Source organism: Nanorana parkeri, unplaced genomic scaffold (assembly GCF_000935625.1).
Source record: "Nanorana parkeri isolate BGI_ZX_2015 unplaced genomic scaffold, ASM93562v1 scaffold49, whole genome shotgun sequence".
In the NCBI taxonomy this organism is placed as follows: domain Eukaryota; kingdom Metazoa; phylum Chordata; class Amphibia; order Anura; family Dicroglossidae; genus Nanorana; species Nanorana parkeri.
The window spans coordinates 1,781,253-1,799,234 of record NW_017306317.1 but is presented as its reverse complement, the minus strand read 5'-3'; the positions used below and the strand labels follow the sequence as shown (position 1 = coordinate 1,799,234).

General features: G+C 38.1%; 1 protein-coding gene across 1 annotated transcript in view; it reads right to left on the bottom strand.

Annotated features, from left to right (window-relative positions):
* Window positions 1–17,982, bottom strand: part of CDH20 (cadherin 20) — an 81,230-nt gene that overhangs the window by 47,257 nt on the left and 15,991 nt on the right. The window contains exons 2-4 of the mRNA XM_018574122.1: window positions 12,555–12,918; window positions 6,519–6,819; window positions 3,146–3,265 (exon numbers count right to left, since the gene is read on the bottom strand). Of these exons, the coding sequence (XP_018429624.1) occupies window positions 3,146–3,265; window positions 6,519–6,819; window positions 12,555–12,779 (646 nt within the window). The 5' untranslated portion in view covers window positions 12,780–12,918. The remainder of the gene's footprint in view (window positions 1–3,145; window positions 3,266–6,518; window positions 6,820–12,554; window positions 12,919–17,982) is intronic.

Genomic DNA, 17,982 nt, shown 5'->3' with positions numbered 1-17,982 from the left:
ATTTGGCCGTAGCTTCAGCCGATCCTTCGGATAGCTTTGGCCCCAGGACCCCTTCGGTTCAGTAGAACCGAAGGGGTGCTGTACGGGCTATTCCCAATAGCCCGTACAGCTCCCGATCATGGCCAAGCGGCTCAGCCGAGCCGGACGCATATGCATCGGCTCGGCTGAGCCATGCTGAAAGCCGAAGCTGGCTGACAGCCTGCTTCTGACAGCTGGGCGGAGCCAGCCGTGATCTTACGGCAGGCTCCGGCCACTTTCAGAGAGATCAGCGTCCCTGGTTATCTACTAACCAGGGACACTAATCTCCAAACAGCTAACTCTCACTGGCACCCCGGGAGTCTCCTGCTCCCGGCCGCCAAGGAGAGAAACACTGCTGTGTCTTTTTTTGAGCATGTTCGGCCGACCGGAAGCCACGCGAAGCAAGCCGATGTACGGCTGATTTCAGCCGATATACGGCTGAAATCAGCCGTACCAGCCTGAAGTGAATAGCCGAACAGTGTTCGGCTCACTTCACTTCAGATCGGTCATTCACTCGGCTGCCCTCGGCAGCTTAGTGAATAGACCCCCTAGTGTGTTTTTTTGAGCCCAATAAAAAATATAAGACAGTGTCTTATTTTCGGGGAAACACGGTATGAAACATATCAATGGACAGAACTAGGTGCATGCTTTCTGTTATTCTCCTTTTAGGTCATTATGAATATAATCAAACATTTTGGGGTGATCCTGTTCACCCCAAAACTGTTCCTTGTGGAGGTTTTCACCAATTGCTCCTCTGTGGCTGTTCATATTTTTGCACGCTGGAACCCTGAGTACAAGATGTTTTCTAAATAGATATATATATATATATATTTTCCCAAGGTAATGTTTACAAATTATCAGTACACACTGCAATCATGCACATTATAAGCCTGTTCCTGGAACTTGTACTTATAAAAAATGTGTAGGCTTTCTTATTGATTGTATAATTGATGTAAATTTTCCAATTACACCACTTGGGCATATACTGTGCATTTATTTTTTCCTACCATGGCACACATTCTCTACGGATATACATAGACCACTTATTGAGTGTCAGCCCAGTTTGATGATTTAATATATAGCATCTATCCCTTTTCTAACTGTTACAACTTTAAGAATGAATACACATGCATAGTATATACTGTATACCAAGTGGCTAAATATTTTTTTTATTAATTCTGCAAAATGTAATATGATATGGAATCCATTTAATCAATATATATGTGTTTCATTACCAACTGCTAGGGGACAGAATTGTTTTCTTAGTAGGTATAGTTCCTTTTATGCGTATACACTCATAGACCATAGAATAGATTTGTACTAATCTTTTTAGTTTTGGAGAGAAGCACACCATGGCATGTTCATATACTGAGTACTTTTTGAAGTAATGCTCTTGTTAGATGGGGCCCCACTATAGTTTTTAACCTTTTATAGATTAGGGTAGTTGTATAGTTGTTGTGGTTAATGTTTGGGGGAAAAAAAACAAATTTCTTTGTTACAGTGAAGTTTGTTTTTAATATATTTATATTAGATGTGCAGCCCACTTTTGAGGTGTTTTTTTCATCCCATCGTAGTACATACTTTTTTGGGGTAAATTGGGGGCTGCGTGGTATATTTTATTTTGATTTAACTTTTTGATTTTTTTTTTTGTAACTTTGGAGGGGGTTTTCACTGGCACTTTTCTTATCCTTCGCTATAAAACTAAATGTAACAAAAGAAGAACTAGTAATCTGAAATTGATATAAATAAAAATGAAACTCCTGCTTTGTTAAACCTGAATTCCAGACATAAAGCTAAATCTAGTAACACGTTTGTTTTAATCTAAAAATGTTCCCAGAAAATGAAAAGAAGAAAGAAGGCAGGAAGTGTAGAATCCCAAAGTTTGATATATAAATACATAAGGTGAGAAACCGAAAAGTAGGGCATGAGGAAAATATTGTCACCACATACAGTAGACCAATCAACTGATCACTCTCAATGTTTGAGCGAAGTTTGCCATGTGTGATAGATAAGTGATTGATAAACCTAAAATGATTGCTCTCACTACGACGTTCGCGACGATATGTAAAATGTGTAGCGCAATTGTAATTTTTGCATGCTGGTGTCGGGAACGCGTATTTATGTTTATATGTGCGGAAATGTGGGGGTGGGGGACTTAAAAATGTTGGGGTTTAAAAAAAACGTTTTTTATGACTTTTATGTATTTTTTTACTCTTTTTATGTTTTGTTTTTAACACTTATTGTTATTGCTATTACGTAGGGGGATAATCCCCCTATATAATAGCAAAGGCACACTGACAGGTCCTCTTTATGGAGACATTAGGGTTCTCTAAGACCCCTAATGTCACCTGGGGACCCCAAGAGAAGCTGATGAAGCACAGATCTGCTTCATCAGCTTCTTCTCTCTGGCTATAGCAGCCAGATGACTGACAGGTGAATGCTGAAGTGATGTAATACACATCACTTCTGCATTCACAGCACGGAGGGAGGTCAGCAAGGAGGAAGATGCTGACCTCCCTTCCATCTTACCTCCTGACGCCCTCCTGAGCCGGTCCCGGGCCGCAGATGTGGCAGCAGATCCCGGGATTGAAGTGAGTGAGGGGTCAGGAGGGGGGAGGCGGCACTTGAGGGGGGTCACACAGCCAGGCTATGGAGCCGCCGATCGTGTGTATGTGAAACAGCCGGTAACGGCTCTTTGCATTGAACAGGCTTTTTCTGCCCGTGCATGTGCGCCCTGGGGTGTGCGCGCGAGCAGAGAAAAAATGCCGCCTGGAGACGGCAACCCGCAAATGCGAGTCCGCTGTCCGTCCGTTTTTTTGCAACGGGCGGACGGCAACAGGTTATAAGGGAAATATCAGGGGACTGTTTAGACCCCGAATATTTCCCCAACATTTTTAATAATAAAAAATAAAAAGCATCCTGGTTTTTTTTTTGCAAGATTTGTAAAGATACAGAAACGTCCATGTAAAGGAAACACTTGCTGATGTAAATTAAGTTTTAGATATTCTTACTGCACAAATCAAAATCTAAGTATGTATTAACAATAAAAAATGAAGGAAATTGATTCAACAACAAAACAAATCTAGTTTCTGCTGAACCAAACACATTAAGTACCCTGCATAAATACCTGTTTTGGAGTCCACAGAGAAGTATGGCTGCCCTTGCAGAATACTGTATACCACCCTTGCGCTACTTCCATAGGTAGGATCATCTGCATCTGTTGCTGACACTTGGATAATAGAGGTACCTAACAAAAATGGAAAACAGTGACCTTTTTAAATTAAGAGCTGAGAAATCTCATTTAGATTCTCCAATAATAAAAAAAAGGCTTTCAAAGTTTGCATAATGACAGCAACACTAACTGTTTAACCACCTGTCAGTGGAAGATTAATTGCCAGACACATCTTCCATTCCACTAATGTATCCTAACAATATAATGAAGAAACAATTCTAAGAGATAAGCAGCACAAGGCTATTAATGTTTCCATGTCCCTTTATATATTGCATTTACTATTCATAGCCAATATGATGGCTGTTTTAGCCACCTGTTCTCCTTGCTATGAATCCCTTTAATTTCAGTACATCACTCTTTTTCCATGCCTGGTTGTGTTATGAATGCAAATCGTCTTTTATTGTTATTATAATTAAGCTTTTTGCCACATGTCCTATCCTTGAGATATTGGTGACAACTTTACATTTTTATGCTCACATGAAGAAATATGTGCTATATGGGCTTGCAATTCAAATACAGCATGCCAATGAAAATATAGTTCCTAAATTCAGTAAAGTTGTTGCATTGTGACTTGTTTAACATTATGGTTTTGATTTTTTATGGGTAAGGTAGACCTGTCGTCTTCAGTCAAAAAAAAAAAAAAAAAAGTAGTTATCTACAATGTGGCAGAGTATAGTGGAGCAGTCTGGAAACAAAACCCAAAACCTTGGATCCTGAAGTTTGAGCATGTTTACAAAATGGTCCCCAATTCTGTTCATTAGTGTACCAATTTTTGACTACACCAATTTTAACCATTAAAGGTATGTTTAGGCAAAAAAAAAAAAAAAAAAAATGCAGTACATCTCCACAACACACATTTCCCCACTATCTCTTTTAACCACTTCAAGACCAGGTGTTTAGACCCCCTTCCTGGCCAGGCCATTTTTCAGTATTCTGCGTGTCTGAGCGGACGTCTAAAGACGCCCGCTCAGATCTAGAGAGCTTGGGCCGGCCGTTTTTTTACTACGGCCGGCCCGGAGATGGTTAAAAACACTGCATGTACAGAAAAATACCAGTTGATCTGCCAAAAATGCAGTGTGCTCCTAATTTCCTGTGCCTCTGCCATACTGTAATCAGACATTCCCAACTCTCGTTTGCTTGAATAAAGACCACCTCCCTCTCTTCTCATCTCCATAACATATGGGGGTGGAACTCAGCAGTGCAGCAGGGGAGAACTGGGTAGGGCTAATAACACAGCTTGGGATCTCCAAGCAGCAATGGCACAGGAAGTTAGATGTTCAATGGATTTTGTTGGCAGATTAACATATATTTTTATCTGCTTGCTGTGTTTTTTAATGGATAAAACATGTAGATATTTGCATTTCTTACAGAGATGTTTTGCATTTTTTTTATTTTGCCAATTTTAGCCATTAATATTTGTTGACATGCAATGGGAAACTTGTTAGTGAATTCTATTTATGAAAAGGCCCATTTATCTTTCATTATCATTGGTTTTAGTGGTCTAAAAATAAAGTGTTGATTTAGGGTATATTTTACTGACCCCAGTGATTCATACCTGTCATTAATTCACCTATCATTCATTGTGTTTTTTACCACCCAATACTCATTGGTAGATGTGGGATATATGTGTGCCATATAAGAATATAAACATAAGTACCCAAGTTTGTATGATATTGTTTTTTAGAATCTCTTTTGTGTATAATAAAAGAGAAACATTTTTATACAAAATAAGAGATGTGTATGTGTGAATCCTTTGAAATGGCACCTGAAACGTCCCAGGTTTCCATTTAGAATTCCTGTGATATTTAGATTAAGGTTGTGGTGCATCTAAGACAATATTGACTGTTTTATACAATTACCTATATACTTCCTTAGACATGAAAGATTAAATCTGATTGTTTGTTTGTTTGGTTTTACTGATAGACTTAAGGTCATTTAACAGAATAGTAGGTGCTATTGCTACGATGATGTTTCAGAATGAAGAGTTCAATTTGATAAAAACTAAAGCTTATGTAGTTGTATAAACCTTTTTGTACAGTGGCAATTATTTCCTAAATGATAAATTATTAGCACATGAGGGCCATTATAAAGTGTTATTTTTTAAATTACAGACATATTACATTTGAGGACCAGTATAGATTATTATTATACTTCTCCAATTACCACTTAATTCTGCATGTATATTGTAGATGAAGTTGCTGGTTATATCCTGATGTTGCTAATCATCTTATCATCCCAGAGTTTGGCTTTTAATTACCCTCCCATAAATCCAGCCAGGAATGCTAATTAAAATCAATATATTCCCAGCAATTAATACATGATGCTACAGCTAGAATTAGAGATTGCACAGAGACTAATGTACACACTTTTCAGCTATGCTGTTCTGGCAATTTCTACACCACAGTCTCAAAGATGGAATTAATCCAAGGGTTTACTTACTGAAGCAGCATTTCACTTTATCCCAGTGATCCTTTGTTTATTTTAAATATCCAATCCTCCAAGTGCAGCAGGATCAAAATGGACATTTTTCTGCATGTGATTGGATGCTTCAAACAAATCATTTCCCAAAATGTATATGAAAAAGGCTCTTTAAATTAATCAAACCAAAAAGGGTAAGAGACAAATAGTCTGTTCACTTAGCAAAGGGAATTTTTACTTTGTAAGGGCATTTCCAATTAGCTTAGAGAATGAGGGGGAGCTCTGACTTCCATCATCCAATCACATGCAAACAAAAATATGTTTGTTTTTTTTTTCTTTCATTCTCCTTGAATGTGGTTGGGCATTTTTGCAAAAGGAATTTTCACCACATTTTCTAAACTAAAGGAAAATTCCCATGCAAAGTACAGATTGACCTTGCAAAGTAAACATCATCAACTGCTTAAGAAATGCAATTCCAAAGTGTCATGATCAGTCAGGGATCAGGGAACTTAAATGTAATCTTCCTATTTTTGGTAGATGTTAGAGAGTTCATCTACCTACTGGTTATTAGAGGGGTTTAAATAGCAATTGTCAGTTATATGACTCATCCATGTCATCATGTCATGGAAATCCTTCTTGCTGGTGAGCTACCCCACATACCTACAAAGACCGTAGTCTTCTAATTGACTTGTGTTCTTGCATATAGTGTACCTGTACTCAGTATGCTTTGAATTTAGTTTGGACAATATATCCTTATTCTCTCTCTCTCTCTCGCTCTCTCTCTCTCTCTCTCTATATATATATATATTACAGTATATACACAATCTAAAGAAGTGAATACTTTGTACACACATCCCTACTGGAGACATTTCTGGTACAGAAGCTGTATATGGTCCATCTAGGAATTTAGGTTCATTGTCATTAATATCTTGAATCTTAATAATAAATTCTGATTCTGGCTCCATAGGCCTGCTAGTTTTTCTGTCCAAAGCCTGGGCTCTGAGAGTATATTGGGCCCTCTCTTCACGATCCAGTCGCTGTATTGCATGAATATCACCTGTAGTGTCATCAATTGTAAACATGGTTCCTGCCCCATCACCAGACAGAATATATTTTATCGAGCCATCACCTTCATCCATGTCTGAGTGAAGCTGAAAAGTGAAAATAAAAATCAACATTTCAGTCAATTTTAAGCAAACCTGTACTTTTCCCACAGTAGACAAAGTAATATGTTCATTTTACAGGTGGCACTACAAACAGCCTATTACTTACACTCACATGCTACACAAATCCACTCACTACTTATTGATGAACTGCTTTGGTACTTTTAGGTAACGGAGAAATTGTGAATCTTCCCCTACCTCCTGATAAGATGACCTAATGCCTGGACTGTGACCTACAAGGTTCTCTTTTAGTTTCCTGAGATATGTGGCAAAGGATGTTAAAGTTATGTTACCACAATGTATTATATTACTAATTAGCTTGTTACTCATTATAGTATGGGTGACTATACAAGGTCACAATAACAATAGTATCAGAAATAGTTGGGGTTTCCCCACCCATGGATATGTGTCCGAGATATGACTTAATGCTGAAGATGTTGTATAATCCTCCTACCTGTTTCTTTTTATATGTATTGCATATCTATAATTCATTTAATCATCTGGTGTTGATGTCTATTGTCACAAGCCTTAACTTCCCCACAATGCAGTGTTTGGTGCCTGAACAGTCCTCTGCCAGGGCTGGGTGCTGTCACGTGGCACTGGGGGGGGGAGAGAAAACAGATTTGTACACCTTTCTCTGAAAGTTGAAAGTTAAACAAGACTTCAGGAACCTCTAGTAGAGTAAAGGGAGAGCATGGAAAAGATAAGTACAGACTGCTTGCTCTGCCTCCTTTAAATCTGAAATGTTAGTTTGCCTAGCATGGGAAATGTTAAGATCATTGCATACTTTTCACTGCCTGTATAAAGAGTGCAAAATCAAATTATAGCAAACTAGGTTACAATAAACACCAGTTGTCTAAACTGGTCATAGGCCAATGACTGGTGACTGGACACCAGCAAAGATCTGACTGCACTGATCTTGTCACCTACATCTAGAAAATGTTTTGTGAATATCCATAGAATGCATTTTATTAAACAGTAGGCAAGGAACAAAGTACAAAGATCCTTCCACTGATGTATTTGGCTCTTTTTCCAGTTAAAGCGTGGCTATACAAAGATCAAACAGCAGTAAGTGCATAGGCAAGGGCTGAAATGAGCCCAGTGGAATGCTAAGTAGCCTAAATCTTGCAAGACGATACAACAGCACAGTGTATCTTCTCACAAGGTTTGGATTAATACACATTTCTGGGGATCTCATCGGTAGGATAGGGACATCACCAATGCCTAAGTGCCCCTAGCAGAAGCATAGTAAGGAGAATATATTAACTAATATGTTTCCCCAAAGATGTTTTTCTTTTTTTGTAGTAGATAGGGAAGGAGTCACACTAAAGTAGCAGACCTGGAAATTTGATTTTAATTAACTTTAATAAACTTTAGGCATTGTCCACTAAAAAAAAAAGATAATAAATGCACACACATTAATGAAAGAACAGATTTGTGCATTTATTAATTTGTTTACATTGGAGCCGGCAAACCACTGCAACTGTGATCAGTGGATTGTGGGTGCAATGTGCAAACTCCTGCAAACTGCTCCTTCAGCCCCAGGTCCATACAGAGGTAGGGACCTTCAGTTATGGGAAGGAAGTAATCTATGAACCATAAATTTGAGATCTGCTAATCCCTATACCTGTGAATATATCTGTGAATGGATGACATGACTGTGTTGGTGGAACCACGCACAGCTGCGTCAAATTCAAAAGAGATGCTTGCCATATGGGTAAACCATGTTTTTTTGGTCATACACTTTTTTCCCCAAAACTTTTAAAAATACATGTTTTAGATAATATAATGTATTACCCAGGCAGGACGAAATGCTCATCCAGTTGGAGTAACATTCAAAATATGATTTCTGAAACTAGGCCTGCACAGAAAGGGCCTGCTCCATTATGTTTTTGCACTGAAAAGAAGCAGCAGGTGCAAAGATGAGGCCTATGCTAATTTTTTCTTAATTCATTCTAAGTAGTCACTTGAAAATACACAGTGAACAATGTTCCCTTGTGTGGTGTGTGGCTTATTAAGTGAAGGTTTTAATTAGTCTATTGTAATGATTAAGATCCAATTCTAAACAAGTCACTAAGAAACATGGAGTAGAATTCCATCATTAATTTATGCACTTGGTTAAAAAAACAAAACACAGCTTTTTCAACGTAAGCTAACAAATTAATCCTTCTCTGCAGGAAGCATGTTCATTATTACAAGAGGAAGTACACTGCCATTCCACCAGACTGAAATTAGCATGATAGTAATTAGCAACTGTCACAACCAAATAGCCTGGAACTATACTGACTGCATACCATAACATAATCTAAAAGCTCGTAGTATAATGACGTAATTGCCCCATTGGAGCAAAACGAACAACTAAATGTATGTTTTGCTGGGTAAAGGAGAACTACAATCAAAACTAGTTTCTAGCACTGTAGAAGCCATAACGAATAGATTGTTACCTGTGTCTGGTTTATGTTTTTAAATTCAGGTTTTGGAAGAAAAGCTCATAAAAATTAACAGTTTCAGCTTCTATAAATCCAATAGTAGGCTTGTAACATCTGGATTTCAGTCTAGGTTTAGGATCATGCTAATGTGGTCCTGTACAAGCACAGACTGTGTGTTGAGCTAAATGAAGACCCACCCACAGTGATGTTACATGGCAGATGGAACTAAATGTGCTAAAGTTGTAAACTTAAAACGTTGTAAAAAAGTTGTAAACTTTTCTTCATCTTGCATTTATCAAGCACTGATGCGCGTTACCACACAAATGTTAACATACTATATTTTTTGTGTTAATGTGCTGAATTAAGGCAGCTCATTTATTTTAATGCCAATGCACCACAAAGCAAATAAAAGACATTCCTTTTTTTCAATACACCTCACTATAACACATTTATATAGGCATGGTTTCTATCTGTGCATTGATGTGCACTGCATCGCTCGTGCATTTGAAAAGTGCATTGGTGTGCCTTTCAAAATGAATGACACCACAACCTACTGCTCCACTGATAATGGGTTACCTTGTGTAGTGGTAATGTGAGTTACTGCAGTGCATACAGTACATTACCACCATGCATGGTACATAGTGAGTTGTGGTTTCCTTCATTTTAAATAACATTTTTAATTTAGTTCAACTTTACTGCAAAAAAGGGGGCCCTAGGAGCTTTTAGCCATAATGTGGTAGTATGCACAGCAAATTATTTATCTTGCTAGCTTGATTGGGCAGTAATGTAAGAGGGGGAGACAAGGAATTTTTATCATTAAATAGTTAGAGTGTATTATTTTAGAGAAATATTATACAGATCCTGAATCTGCCTGCTACCCTGCATGCTATCTGTCTCCTTGTCACCATCTGTCCACAATATGCTTCTCTCAGGCACCCTTGCTGTTGGTCTGCATAAACAAGGACATCATGGAAGCCAGGGTACCTATGCATGGACTGCTGCACTACCCTTTCACTATGGGTACCAGGTAAGGCACATGTGTGAGATTTCTTTGCTAAAGGGCATAAAGCAGGTTGGTGTCATTATCACACATTATCTTGCCTGGAACACGATAGTGTGAGGTCCCTGCAGAGCAGAATCTCTGGTTCAATGTGGCCCCTTTCCTCTAGACATGCCAGCTATAGCGTGGCAATGTTTTGCCTGGGTCATTGTATAGGCTCTAAGACATTGTCATCATCGCCAAGATGCTGGACACAAGGCAGAACCACCACCTCCAGTGCTGTTCCCCACCTTGCATTCTTCCCATCCACCATTAAATTTACTCAGTGTGCTGTAAAGCTTGCTGGACCATGTGTCTGTGGTCATGTGGATCCTGCCGATGACTGCATGGTCCAGTGACACAGAAATATAACCTTCCATGTGGTGGAAGGCAGTTTTGGCCTTCTGTTCATATAAATGGCAGCTGGGTACCTGCCACTGTAGTGCAGCACATGCCATGAACGTGTGAAAGGGCTCTGACTCTACCAGCTGGAATGGGAGCAGCTGTTAAACCAATAATTTTGCCAAGCTGGTATTCAGGCATAGGGTATGGAGGGGTGATTGGGGGAGATTTTTTGTCTTTCCATTTAGCAGCTGCAGAAAAGACACCTGCATGGTCAAGGATGCCACTTGGGATAGTTGGGGTTAGGAGATTAACTACAAGGTTCAAGCTAATGCTCGGACTTACGTGCAGCCCAGAGCTGACCCTCTTTCTAACTTGATGTGCCATAGGTTAAGCCTCTCAAACCATTTGTATCAAAAAAGGCCAAGATTGCTGAGCTATGTTGAGCAGCTCGGGGTATAGCAGTGACCTGCACGCAAAAGATAGTGGAATAGGACGGGTGCTTCCTCCACTCACCTGCAAGCTGCCCCTGCCGCTGGATGATATTTTCCTGTACTGCTATTGTGCTACTCTCTCTGTCTCTCTCTCTACAAAATGGTTCTAAACACAAAAGTGAGATTTACTATGCTACAGGAGACATCTAGAAATATTAATTGTGCTCAAACAGTATCCTTAAGAATTCTACCTTTTACCTGGAATTCCTCCTGAAAAGTAGCGGTGCTCTGTTCTGGTATGTGTGCCTACAGTCTCATGGCTATATATCTCATGTGTGGGCTCATGCAATGTAAGAACATCTAGGGCTCTGCTGCCTGTGCCTGCTAGGAGATTTTAAGTGAAATGAATGATGTCACTACTGTGCTGCTCGCTGTTATACTTGATTTAGGATCTGACATAGTCATTTGGCCTCTGCTTATCCTTTACTGGTAACAGCTTCCAGACTTTATGTCATTCTCTTTTAGTACATAGAAATCTGTGTTTGCTTGTTTGTTTACATCTCATTTTGTATGGATGTGTATATCTAGCCACTCACAGGCTGATTTTTTTGTCCATTATAATAAAAGTTTTATAGTAAGCATTCCGTGTGCAATTATCACTCTTGGGTGTAATATAAAGAATAATACACCTAAGTTTTGGAGAATTCAAAACTTTACAGTGCAGAGATGAAGTGATGGTGTTCAAAAGGGTATTTTCCCTTGCTAAAAGAGAGTTGTCCACTCTCTTTCACTAATGTTGTTGGAACTGGAAGTGAAGGGAAATCTCTGATAGGAAATCTTCCCAATGGGTCATGAACAGAAAAAAAACTGATAATGGTTCAGACCTTTTACTACTCTATCCAAAACTAAAAAAAAGCTATTGTAAAATCGAGACTTATTTACTCTGCTAGGCAAAAAAGACAATTGATAGTGCATGGTAATAGGAATATTATTTTTTTTCTGTCAAAACCTTCTTTTTCAGTTCTGGTCAGATTTTTATAGCTGCCTGTGTCACCACTGAAGGGATTCACCTACTGTATTTGTCCTGATGACCACTGCCATTAGGACAAGGAGTGATGGGAAATCTAAAATGTAACAGTTGTCATTGGAATATGCAATTTTTCTGGTCACAACAGTCAAGGAGGGTATTTTCCATCACTTTGAAGAGATTTTCACTTATTTCCCATTTTGTCTTCAGGAATGATGGGAAATCTCCCCAACAGGTAACAAAAACCTTGTATAAATTGTAACCTTTCAAAACTGAAAAAAAAGAAAAACATTTTGACTAGAGATAAGCTTTAATATCTCCTTGGGCATATTAGATGAAATGTGCAAAATACTCCTGCGGGGATGGTTGAATACATAGCATCCTGTTTCTTTTCCATTTTTTTGTTGCCTAATCCACATCATTTATTTCCCATGCTATTTTGAGCATCTTACCTTGCCAACATACAGAGGGTCTGTTCCTGTATATTCTTCCAGAACAAAGAACTGGTTCCATACCCAGCTTCTTTTCAGTCGGTGATGTGTCAACAGTTTATTCTCTGATTTATCATCCACTTGTTTCATCAGCTGACTTGAAATTCCAAATCCAGCTGCAAACTCCAATAGCATCATGTAATAGATACACAACCCTTGCTGGGCATAGTTCTGCAAATGTCGCATCTTTTAAACCTTTATATTTGTATTATTTAATAAAAAAAATAAGTATAGTATTCCTTGATGTAAAATAAATATAAGAAGAAGAAGTAAAAAGATCTTTGATCTTGATTTAGTCTTTGATAGTTGTCTTAACAGCAGATTCCTAGGGAGATGGGAGATAAAAAAAAGAACAGGAAGTTAATATGATATCTTCAATTGGAATAATAATATTTTCTGCTAGAAAATGTAGTCTTTTACAAGGACAGCATGATAATAAAATATGAACAGTGTGTTTTGGAACAAAGTGATCTCTTATCTTCATATATACAACAAAGTAGCTACGGAAACAGACACATTGGGGGTTGTAGTTAGTGGGGATGGTTACTCCACTTTGGCTACTTTGATTACAATGGGGTTCCACTGTATTATTGAATTGCTGTAGTTAAACAGCATGCTCTCAAAAACACAGTATTTATGATCTGATGAGCCCTTTGAAACTGCTGAATATAAGCATTGCCTTCCAGAAAATAGAATACCTACCAAGCAATTTTCCAAAGACAGATGCTTTTTTTTTTTTTTTACTTTTCTAAATATATATTTGTTGCCACACAGTTGCACAAACCAGTTTTTATAAGGTGAATTTTTATCATCACTGACCTTAATTATTTTATATTGGCTGGGGCATTCTATTGTCATGGTTCTTTTGTACTTTTATGGAGAAGCATAGAGGTGCTGCTAATGTGACATAGCCAAAGATTTCAATGGTCAGTTAATCATTATGTGATCCACATGGGAGATTGGGGGTTTGATAGTCACATGGCATTGTTTGATATGTGTGTCGGTCAGACGAACAGATTGTCTTTCTTAAGGCTGAACGCCCAGTTTAGGTAAAGGAATGTCGACATCCAGTGGAGTGAGCTTTCTCATCAGTCAAGTGTCTTTTGTTGTGATGAAGTCAGATTAGCTGGTGACCTCACTCTGTGCTATTCAGCACAAAAACTTTCTCTTTCACAGTTTTGTGGGGCTTAATGAGGTGGCATTGCACTCAAGTTACTCTGTCAAAACACTCAGAACATCTTTTATAACATAATGCTCAAGCTGCTCTGTTTAAAGACCCTCTTCCTAGTTTTGCCTTTCTCTCTTGTCCTCTTTCCATCTGGCTCCTATAAGCAATTACAGCAGTGTTTATTTATGATTTGGCAACTCCATGACAATACATTTTGCAGCGTCCTTCTAAGTTAAATTTACGGTAGCTAGTGAACAGCTGCATATCCCCAACAAGATATCATGTATACAATTTCCTTCTTCATTCCTTAAGCATTCAATACAGCTATGAAAAACAGAGCATACTAAAGTATGTAAAGCTGTATTTGCTTGATGAAAGGAATCAACACCAAACATCGAATTTGGACTTTTTACAACTACCAAATTATATGTAAGTATGATAAAATTATAAATACAAAAAAAAAACCTTACAACGGATTCTCCAGTTAAACCACTATCCAGTATAATTATCTACCCACATAATGCTTTTTTCTGCACTTGTATTAATGAAACACAATGGGGTTGATTTAGTAAAGGAATTGCAAACTGAACACTTCTTTAACTTAATGAAGGTACAACTGTGTTCACTTAAATCATGTAAAAGCTGATATGCCCTTCAGCAGCTATGGGTGCTTTAAGAGGGTAACTCAGAAACACGGAAATCTATCCTAAAACACTGGTGCCCAATGTTGAAAGGCACATAGGTCATACACACCACTTTATGGAGATGGAGAAGGTAATGCAAAAGCCTTTTCATTAATGGACACCTTTACTATTTCACAGAAGCAGCAATGTTCTTACTCCCTAAAAAAATTGAGCATAAAGTTCCTCACATACCTTGTGCTGGGGCAACAGCTCCACAGAAGAGCCTGCCAGAATAAGGTGTCAGTATAGTCTTTTTTGGAACTCCGCTTGAATCATCTGTTTGATACTGAAGCCTATGTGGACTAGTATCTAGAAAACTGAGGAATCACAACCTTTCCAGCCCTTCAGCCATTATTTTTAGAAATTGCATGTTTTTCTTTGAACTTGACAGTTTGAACCTAGATATACTTTAGTAAAATCCACAATAGCTCAGTGACTTTAAAACTTGCTCTTTAGTGAATTTATATATTTATTTTAAAACCTGTAAGACTTCATGCACATCTTAGTTTAGTAAAACATCTTTTCTGATACTGGATAACATGCACTGACTGCAATGTCTTGAATTGTGCTTTAGTACCTTTTATTTTAATCAATCAATCAATCATTCAATAAATACAGCCAATGTAATCTAGTTCAATATATATAAAGCAGTTCAATGAACTGCACAGTTCTGTCATTACTTTTCTCTTTTATGGGCGAGTTGTACATAAAATGCAATTTTTGTTTTCTCCTAGTGCTCTTTCAAAATAGCAGCAAACTTCAATTAAATTTAACAGAGGTTTTCTAAAAAATGCTAGAAAATATTTTCTCTTGTTTCCCCACTAGAAGGATTGCCACTCTTTATAGTCCTGTCTGACACCTGATAGGAAGCAAGATCTCCCTTCGTGTTCTGTTTGACATCCACTAAAAGAAAAAGTATTTTTTATCGATTTGTATCCAAAGCAAAAATACATTTTTTTTTGACTGGAGTTGGCTTCTAAGTCTTTAATGAGTCAAGAGAAAAGGCAACACATAGAGTATTCATTAAAGAACCAACATCCAAGTATAATGTGGCAAACTTGATGTGAAAGGAAGCTTAGGCATTTTCCCCATTCTGATCACACAAATGTTGCAGTGTTGGGACAACATATAATAGCACAGAACTTGGCTTTCAGTGCAGTGGCGCTAAGAATGATCTGCTGAGTGGAACTATTCCTTTGATTTAAATGGGCAATCAAGTTATTTGCATGTCACAGTGTTGGGACAGGGAGTGCATTGTACTGTGGACCTTATCTATTAGTTACTTCATGTACAGTTCAGCTAGTGAATTCCCACCCACATGCTGAGTCTTCCGCATACATTGGCCTATTGTGGCTGCAGTTCCTAGAGCTCTCTCATGGCTCCCAAGTGTCATGTAGTGTTTACCTTATCATACACTTCTGGAACAGGTTTCCACTGTTGACTGTTTTCATCTTTACCTCTTTGTTTATATATACTACATAATTTTCATTGCCTTACATGCCAACATTTTATTTAATATGTGAAAATATAGGAGACAACTGATTGAAGACACAAAATATATTGTTGTAATGTGTACAATGAAATTATCCGGTACCTTACAAGAGCATAAATATGTACATTACAATGTTTATGGAAAAAACAGAAAACAAATACATTACATATCTGCAAATACAACAATATTTGCCCGCTGCTTTGCATTCTGCCTCTCTTGCACTGCAATTCGAAGCCTTATTCAGTTTGCCGCTGTGGACTAAAGATCACCCTTCTGTAGGTGATGGAAATATAGAAAAGGAGAAAGGATTCTGTAGATAAAATCAGGAGCAAGCTGCCTATGGTGACATTGCTGCTTCTCCATTGATACAGTGCAGTGAGTAAGTATTGCCATCCTAAGGCAGGAAGTGTGGAAGGATCACCAGGTGAAAATAAAGAAATACAGCCTGAAAAAAAGAAACCTAATTCAGCCACCACATCTAAGGACTGGTAAGCTGCAATATGTTATATTTTTGTTCATGGGCTTAGAAACACTTTAACCACTTGAATCCCCAAGCCTTTTTCTCCCTAAATCACTGTAAGTCCCATAGTTTTTTTGCTGATGCCTCAGTTCCACACAGTATACCTTCTAGTGTTTGTAGTCTACCCTAACGTATTATATATAATTTGTTTTCGGAACAGATATGACTTTAATATGATTGAATTTTAATTATTTTGTTTTTTTTGGCGTAATAATTAGTACATAAGAATTGAAAAAGCATTTTCCAGTATTTTTCTCAACATAACATTTACATAATTTCTACACCCCTATATATTTATCACAAAATATAATCATTAAAGTCTGCCGATTAAAATTATATCACATTAATGTGGCTTTTATGTAACATAGTAGAATGGTAATGTGTGAAATGAAGTTATGGGTATTTTGGAAGAGCTTTATTCCCTGTTTGACAATACATTGTGACGCACTCAAGGAAAAATAAAGTTTGCATAAATGATTTGTGTAACATTAAAATAAGACTACATAAGGTTGATGAGAGCACAAATTAGCATTTCAGGATTTTACAGTTTTATGACCATTGAAAATTCGAATGACAATGTGCTCAGTTTCATCCAGATCATATAACATCATTGTTACTAGTGATGGTCCGGACACACCCGAGTTTGGTTTGAGTTCGGACTTAAGAACATGGAAAAAGTTCGAACTCGAACTTCAAACTCAATGAAAATCTATGGGACTTACCAGGGTGCTTTTTCAAGGTCGCCCCTGGAAAAGCATCTTGTCCCCATGCCGACGAGGATAAGGGCCTCTTCTCCAAAAGCCCTGGGGCGTTGGTTGTGGGGGCCTGGGCAGGGGGGCTTATTCACATCAGGGTGGCCCCCCTTGTGAATGAGTAAGGGGTACTTGTACCCCTACCGATTCACTAAAGGGTTAATATACATTGTAAATAAAAACACCAGACTTTTGAAAAAATCCTTTAATTGAAAAAAAACAAAAGACATGTTTTTGACAAGTCTTTTTTTTTTTTTAAATTGATCCATCGACGTAATCGTAGGGTCAATCACGACATCCAGCATTGTCCACAACAATGACGACTCTGCGAAATAAAAAAAAACAAAACAATAAATAGAAAAAAAAATTTTAAACCCGACGCCCGACCGACCCGTCTACTCGCGACGAACTCTCGCCGCAGAATGGCATTCTGACAGATGTCAGCAAAATATAAACAAATGGGTGAAGCTAGTGGTGACAGCTAGCTAGCTCCACCCACCTGTTTACATTTGTCTGGCACCTGACAGGACTTAGCTGTGTGAGCCATGATTGGGCAAAGTCATCATTACTTTGCCCAATCATGGCTCTCACAGTGCACTGTGCTGTGATTGGGTAAATTATTGCTTTATCCAATCAGGGCCCCACAAGGCACAAGTTCGCCAAACACATGAACTGTCGATAATCAAGTCGAACTGTTGGTCGACTTGAACATCAGGACCATCCGATGGTAGCACAAATATATATTTGTTTACACACACATGCATACAGTATACT